The 7,921-nt window shown below is 56.4% G+C and overlaps 1 protein-coding gene across 1 annotated transcript; it reads left to right on the forward strand.

The window, feature by feature from the left end:
- The first annotated feature begins 303 nt into the window (after positions 1-303).
- On the forward strand, positions 304-7,259 carry HRH2 (histamine receptor H2). Its single transcript, XM_076349976.1, has 3 exons — positions 304-1,529; positions 5,085-5,246; positions 7,177-7,259. Exons 1-2 carry the CDS (start codon positions 427-429, stop codon positions 5,101-5,103), a joined length of 1,122 nt encoding a protein of 373 aa, XP_076206091.1. The 5' UTR covers positions 304-426; the 3' UTR covers positions 5,104-5,246; positions 7,177-7,259.
- Positions 7,260-7,921: the final 662 nt, after the last annotated feature.

Below are 7,921 nucleotides of genomic sequence, written 5' to 3' on the forward strand. Positions count from 1 at the left end.
GTCCTTGGGAGGTGGCAAAGCTCTGTCCCTGCTGGAGCACTGCTGACTGCTGTCACCAACCAAACACGCAGAGCACGTGAGACCCCACAGGACCTGACCCCATGGTCACTCAGAGGAAAGGAGAAGGTAGGAGAGGAAAAGGGAGCAGTAGAGACCCACCAGCAGCTGCCGTGGGGGATTGGCTCCAGCACTGAGCTCCCAGATGGGGCCAATGGGCACAAGCGAGTCACAGGGCCACATCTTTCCCTAGACCATGTTATTCCTAGCATACAAGACTGAACACGCGAAGTGACTCTGCAGTGTTCTCCAAGGTCACTGCAGGTCCAAAGTTGCTTTGGAAAGGCACTAGGGCTGCCTGGTAGAAGTTCACTCCAAGTAGCTTTGGAGCCGGTGAGAGCAGGACTGCTCCATCCATGCAACTGCACTATGGATCCGTGTTACAACCATACAAGCTCTCAAAAAAGGATGGACTTCCCCCTGCAGCTGCTGGTCGGGTCCTGTCTCGCCATCCTCATCGTGATCACTCTCTGTGGTAACATCATCGTCTGCCTGGCCGTCACCCTTGACCGCCGGCTCCGCAGCTTGACGAACTGCATCATCGTCTCCTTGGCCATCACCGACCTGCTGCTGGGCCTCCTGGTGCTGCCATTCTCCGCCTTCTATGAACTCGCCAAAGAGTGGCCCTTTGGCAGCACTTTGTGCAACATCTACACCAGCCTGGACGTCATGCTGTGCACAGCTTCCATCCTCAACCTCTTCATGATCAGCCTGGACCGCTACTTTGCCGTCATCACCCCACTCCGCTACAGCCAGCTGGTCACTCCCTCCCGGGTGGCTGTGGGTTTGGTTGTTATTTGGACCGTTTCACTGATGGTCTCCTTCCTACCCATCCACCTGGGCTGGAACACCAACGGGACAGCAGTCCAAAACACAGTCCCCAGCTGCAACAAGGAGTGCACGCTGGAAGTGAACCCTGTGTATGGCCTAGTGGATGCCTTGCTCACTTTCTACATCCCTTTGATCATCATGTGCATCACCTACTACCGGATATTCAAGATAGCAAGGGAGCAAGCCAAGAGGATAAACCACACGTGGTGCTGCAGCAGCAACACCCCCATGCCACCCATGGTGAAAGAGCACAAAGCCACCGTGACACTGGCGGTGGTGTTGGGAGCGTTCATTGTGTGCTGGTTCCCCTATTTCACAGTGTTCATGTACCGGGGGATGTGGGGGGACAGCAGCGTGAAAGGCACACCCATGTCCATTGTCCTCTGGCTGGGCTACACCAACTCAGCCCTGAACCCCATCCTCTACGGGACGCTCAACAGGGATTTCCGGGTGGCGTACCAGCACTTACTGCACTGCTGGAGGACTGGGGGCCCCAAGAGCTCCCACCTGCCTCACCTCCAGAAGGCCCAGTCCAGGGGCAGGAGCTGCAGGCAGGGCCAGGGCAGGCAGGAGGGTAAACCCCTGAAACTGGAGATGAGGAACGGGAAGGGGATCTTGCTGACCGATGGAGCCCTCAAGAGGTAAGAGCCTTCTTACATGTGGGACTCTGATGGTAGGTCCATCCCCAGAGAGGAAGACAGATGTGGGGACCCCACATTGTCCATAAACTTTCAAGCAATGAGCTGATGCCCCAGCAGGAGATCCTTGCCCAGGCAACTCTTGCTCTTTGTAGCCACTCAGAAATTATCACCACCAGCAGGGACCCAGCTCATGTCGCTCCATGCTGGCAGCACAGGGCCAGCTACTCCGGCTTCACATGTGACTGGCCACCCCTGCAATCGTCACCCGTTCACAGGGAGCACAAAATGTCCCTGGCTTTGCTGGGTAACGGGGACAGTTTTGCCAAGAGAATTTGCTGTACAAAATGGGGTGCAGCCATTAGCTGCAGCTGCTCCCAAAAAACGGCCGTGTCCCACTCTCAGGTAGCAGGCAGCCAGCAAAGCCTGGGCACACAGCAAAGATGTGGGGGCTCAGGAAAGGTGACTGCCCTTCACAGGGCAGGCAACAGGGTGTTAGCCCTGGGGCACAGAGTCAGGGCACCCGTGGTCAGGCTGCAAGACCTTGGTCCTCAGCTCCCTGCAAAGCAGCTCAGCTGTTTCCCTTCCTGGCCAAGCCACGCACCCTCAGCATTTCGGCTGTCAGTTTGCATCAGCAGTGAATTCAGCCAACAGCAAGTTCCATTCCCATCTCTGGAAAGGACCAAGAATAGCCAAAATTAGGTTGGCAAATGTTTTTAGAAATACAACTACCCATGTAAGTTAGAGCCAAAAATTCCCTCAGTGTCACCCCAAGCATGTCACAAGGGTCAGGCCCCTCGGAGGGGTGCGGGTGCAGCGAGGGAGCAAGGGAGCAGGATGGGTGCAAGGTGGATGAGCTCTGTGCAGGGCTGTGGCACCAGTCCGCTCCCTGGGCACCCACGTCCCCATAGGGCTGGGCCACCCACACACCGCCTTGCTCAGAGGCATTCACTCACCTGAGCATAAGGAGAATGGAGAAGCATGCTGTCTGCCGCGGTGCAAACTGCTGCTCCCGAGGCTTTAATCTAACTTCTAGGCAGTGCCTGATAAGCAGCCCAGAAACTTTCCATCCATAGATAAGGAGTCCTTTGACTCCCCGTTCCCAGTGTGCCAGCAAAGAAGCCGCACTCATGCTCTCCTGTGGCACGTGCCCTTGATCCTGTCCCAGAAACATGGTCTCAAGCCACCGAAAGGAGAACATAGGGAGGTGAACCAAAGGGCAGAGCCATCCAAAAGGCTCAGCTGGCATCATGGGGGCTCAGACGTGACTTCACCCAAGGCAGAGGGGCAGCTTGGAGCAGGGGAGTCTGCCCCGGGAGACACAGAGGGATGGATGAATACAAATACAAGACCGCAGCTCCTGGGGCTGCCTTTTCAGCTTCAGAGGAACTAATAGAGTGCAAAGGTATAGCATTTAGTAAATGTAGTTGCAGGTGTATATAAAAACACATAGAGAGCATGGGCCTGGCATGGTAGACATGCTTCTGCAAACATATGGAGACAAAGAGTGAGCTGTGCTGTTTACTCACACAAAAGTGCAGCTTCTGGGCAAACTGGGAGCTCATGCACTGGGGCTCTGCAGCGGGCCAGGAAGAGCTGGCCAAGGGGAACGGGCCAGTGGGACTTCCCTACGCAACTGAGAGGGGGAAGAGAAGAAAAACGTCAACAACTTCTTAAAGTGCTGTCTTACCACAAAGGGAGAATAAGGAGATGGAGAGAAATGAAAGGGGAAGAAAAATGGGTTTCTGTCCCCCAGGCAGAGGTCAGGGTCACTGGAGCCTTCCTCCTCCTGGCTTTTCCCCTCCCAGCTTTCCCAGGTAGTAAAGGTCCTTCCCCTGTTTCCCCGGAGGGCCTGATCCTGCTACAGGAGTTGCATCCAAAGCCCGCGCTGGGGTCAGTGGCAGCCAGGGGACCTCCATCCCCAAACTCTCAGTGTGCAGGTGCCCGGTGCCAGGAGGGCTTGGCAAAAGTCCCAGAACAGGGACCCGGCCTGTGGCTCCAGACTGTCCTCAGCTCTGCGGGGTGAAGTTCCCCCACCACTAAAGTCAACCCCAATGAGTGTCCCAGCTGGATTTGCTCCCAAGGGTGCAGGAGGCTGGAGGGAAGAAGGTGAGCAGCAGCCGGTGCCTCAACAGTGCAGATACACATGAGACACAGGAACCGCAGGGAAGTGAGAGAGGAAGATTCAAGCACAGGGATGTTTCTTGACCTTTCTAAATTCAGAGATCTCTTTCCCATCCTACACAGCACCACTGCTGTGGTTTCTGCTCACAATCAGATAAGGGTTGCTCAAGCACCAAATGATCAGTTATTGCTTTTACTTTCTCTACTTCTCTTAGCCTGCTCACTTGCACAGAAATGATGCACCAAGGATCGTGCGGGGCCCCTTCCAACCCCTTTTTCCATAGTCAGATATATAAACATCTGCTGTTGGCAGACGATCTGGATCAACTAATACCACACAAGACAGGTGAGCACAGGATTTCCCTGTACACCAAAAGCCTGGCAGCCAGTTTCACCCCAAGCACGAACCGAGCTGGTTCCTCTCCCCCCTTCCCTTCTGCGTAGTCTTCCCAGTCGTCTGCCCCGGCCACGTTAACAGAAAAAGACCAACAGGAATCACTCCACAAATTCATAACCCCCCAAATAAGAAGGACCAGAGCTCAGAAGAGCTCAGCTCGGAGCAGCTCCACGGGGTCATTCAGGGGAAAGCACAACCAGCAGCATTTTGAAGCGTTGCCCTTAATAACAATGTTCTTTCCTGTTATGAGGCATAGAGAAAAGAACCAGCAAACAATAGCGGGAATACTGGAGAACCACAGCCAGTCTCAGGGCTGTCAGGAGCAGGGACAGGGAGTCAGAGTCATCGCTGCTTTGGAAATCAAAAGGCCACGGGAGTATCACAGCCATTAAAGGGCTGGAGGCATTCCATGGGTGAGGACCAGGTAGGTGGAGAGTGCAGGGCCAAGCAGGGATGCAAGGGAAGACAGCTGCTTCTGTCTCCCCATCAGGCACCAAAGAGGCAAGGCAATTCACTTCACACAAAACCAGTAAAGGAAAGCACTAGTTGTACACACAACACCCAATGGACCTTGGGAACCTGCTTCACTGCAATGGGACAGGACTCTGAAGAGGAGCATGCTGAGCACTGGGCATGGCTGCAGGTTGCAAGACCAGTCCCTGAGGTCCAGAGAGATTAAAAGCCTGAGAGAAGGAGCATTCAGCACTAACAGGGAGGTTATCAAGCAGAAAATGCTGGAGCTGAGTGAGTGGCTCTGGATCACCCTCTTGCACACGTCAGCTGTGCTCAGGGCAGCTTGGGGCAGGACCGTGGCCACAATATATGGGCAGAGAGAAGCCAGTTCCCATAGGAAAGGATCACTGTCCCAGTCACAACGTGCCTGCCCGAACTGCCGGCCTCGGAGGGCAGATACCAGGCAGGCAGTACCTAGTGCCCCACAGACCAAAGCCGGGCTCGACCAGGCTGGCACTGACCAACTGATTTCTTCTTTTTTTCACTTTTCTTTTTGTCTTCATGTGCAATTTAACCCTTTCCAGTGCCAGAGCTTTCCCGTGAGTCTCAGCCAGCCCACTGCCCTAGGACCCACATCTCCCAGTCTTCAACTCCTGGCTGCCCTCTTCCAAAATCCTGTGGGGTTGAAAGGACAACACTCAATTTTCCTCAGGAAGAAACTCAATGGCAGAGGCGAGGGCTGCAGGGTGAGTATGGGGCTGGGGTCGCTAGGTGCAAACAAGGGGAGGGGCAGCTCTCCCTGCTGTGGCACCCGCTGCATTTTCCATGGTCCAGCCATCCCATCCCAATGGTACTTGGTGCAGAGGGTGATACCATCAGAGGTGCATCCCCACTCCTCTCTCCAGCACTATTTGCTCTCCAAACCCAGCCCCAAGCCCAGGGGAGGTACACAGAGTTGTGCACCCCCCCCGGCCGCCCTGGAGGTGTGGGCTTACACAACCACCGTGCAATGCCCAGAAAGATGCCTGCATCCTGCCTGTCCCTCCACACGCTGCAGAGGCAGCTGCGTTCAGATGGTGGATTTCCAGCACGCTTTATTTTCATGCAAGACTACATCAGCTCCACATAAATTGCCAGCAGCTTTCGCAGGGATGCTGGCAGGGCTCCCAGGGTGAGGGGCTGATGCTGCACCGGGCATTGCCACTCTCTCCCAGCGGTGCTGGGCTGGAGGACGTGGCTGCCATGCATGGGGTTGCCTCTCAGCTCCAGAGAGCCACTTCATGCAGCCCTTCTTGGGAAGGGCCAGGCAAGGTCACCCTGAGCTCCACATGGTCTCCCTCCAACACCGCATGCTGATAACCTGGGCTCTCCCGTATTGACTGTGCCCATGGCTGGGAAAATACAGTCACCCACATGCTGGACGCTAGGTACACTTGTCCCCGCTGCACGTTGAGCACTGCTAACCTTAGCCAAGGTCATGGTGATGGCAAGAGCTGGTGCTGCCTGCCTGCACGTGCAGCTGGGAGGGAGTTGGGGCTGCTGCAGGAGAACACAGGGCCCAACCACCCTGGGGCACAGCATCAGCCTGCACCTCTCGGAGGGACTCCCCATGAATCACCCTGGAAATGCCATTGCCCATCAGCAGAAGGAGAACCAGAGGCTTGGAGAGCAAGGTGGCAGGGGCAGGGCAGGGCAGCAAGGTCCCCATGACCCCGACAGGCTCTACTGGGCTGCAAGTCCCTCAGTGTGACATACCAAGGCACAAGTATCACTCAGCAGGGAGGTTGCAGTGCAGAGGCTGCTCCCTGGAATGGCATCACCACGGCCCCAGCGCTGCCCCACGGGAGGCAGCAGCATGAAACCCTGAACCTGGAGGGCACAACAGCTCGGTGAACCTCCCCGGGGCAGACACGGTGCTCACCCCCTGGCAGTGCAGGCACAAGGCAGAGTCATCTCTGCTGCTGTCATTGCCCGACAGCAGGGGCGGAGGGGACACCAATTCCAGCTATTCTGCTTCATGCTTTCCCTCTCTGTGCTGCACATATCTTCTGAAATGCATTTAGTTTCCATGAGGTAAAGGCAGAATACCAACCATACCCTGAAAGATTGCTAATCTAATCAGCAGAATGAAGCGAAGTCAGTCTAGGGGAGAGGTTTGCAGGAGATCTGAGGTTCTGGTGTGGCCACAGATTTCCTCTCTACACCATGGGAGTGGGGATAGGAAACATCACCTCACACAGGGCACCCATCCAAAAAAGTCCCCGACCCACTTGCAGCAGCAGGGAGAGGGGCCATGGGAGAAGGAGCACCCAGGAGCAGAGCACTGCTGATCCTAGGACACCTACTTTTATCGAGCTATTTGCAGAGGCAACAACCCTGCCGCTGCTGGCTGGCCTAAGCGGATGGAAAGAGAAGGCAGAGAAAGCCACAAAGCAAAGTGATGTTACTCAGAGGGATGTCAGATGATGAGTCGTGGGGTGACGTGAGCCTGCTCAGCTCTGCCCAAATGTCAGCACTCAGCATATAGCCGCGCTCGGCTGAGAGCATCCTCACAGCATCACACCATGGTCCCTCCCAGGCACAGTGGCTGCTTAATACAGCATCCCTTATGCTGGGGAGAAAGGGACACACCTGCACCCTGCAAAGCCATTGAAACCCCTCTCTGTTCCCCTGCAGGATCCCTGCTCTGGCACGTAGCATTTGCTCCATCCCCAGACACTGCTGGAGAGGCATTTGCCTGCCCAAGTTTCTTCCCAGGAGGGTGGTGTGTTTGAAGAGCCCTTGAGGAGCTGCAGAAGAGCCTCTCCCCTGCCTCGTTGGGGCCGTGACACCTCCAGCGTCGAGCCCCCCACCAGCAGGCAGTGGTGCCTGAGGAGCTGGGTCAGGAGCCAGCATGTGCTCCCAGCAGGGCTGGGATGGGGGTGCCCTCCCCAGGCCCAGGGCAGTGGGTCAGGTTGAGAGGGCACAGGGTGGGGGGAAGAGGGGCTGCGGTCAAGGTCTTGGTGCCAGACAGACCAGCCTAGAATGGAGAAGGGGAGCACAGGCACTACCCTCCCTGGTGCCCTGTCCAAGGGCCGTATCCACCCCTCAGAGGGGGCAGGGGTCCTGGCAGAGGGGCAGGCGCAGGAGGGCTAGGCACAGCAGATGTTGGCAGCCCACCAGTGTCAGATGTCTGTGCACAGGATGCCCAGTCCTGCAGCATCCATGCCAGGGCAAGCCTGCCTCCCACGCTGGGGAGGTTTTGGCATCATCAGGGCTGTCCCTGCTCTCTGTGTCTGCTTCACACCCCCTGTCCCAGCCCCACTGCAAGAAGAGAGGCTCTGGAGCCTGCTGGGCTATGGGGAGACACTAAGCAGCCGAGGTTTGTCCCCAGGCTCTGCCCTCCCCGGCAGCTCAAAACCAAGACTGCTGAAACAGGATG

This window comes from Aptenodytes patagonicus, chromosome 12, assembly GCF_965638725.1.
Source record: "Aptenodytes patagonicus chromosome 12, bAptPat1.pri.cur, whole genome shotgun sequence".
Taxonomy (NCBI): Eukaryota; Metazoa; Chordata; class Aves; order Sphenisciformes; family Spheniscidae; genus Aptenodytes; species Aptenodytes patagonicus.

What these genes read in the sequence shown, in the direction of transcription:
- HRH2 (XM_076349976.1), top strand. Translation starts at nt 427, where the DNA reads ATGGATCCGTGTTACAACCATACAAGCTCTCAAAAAAGGATGGACTTC.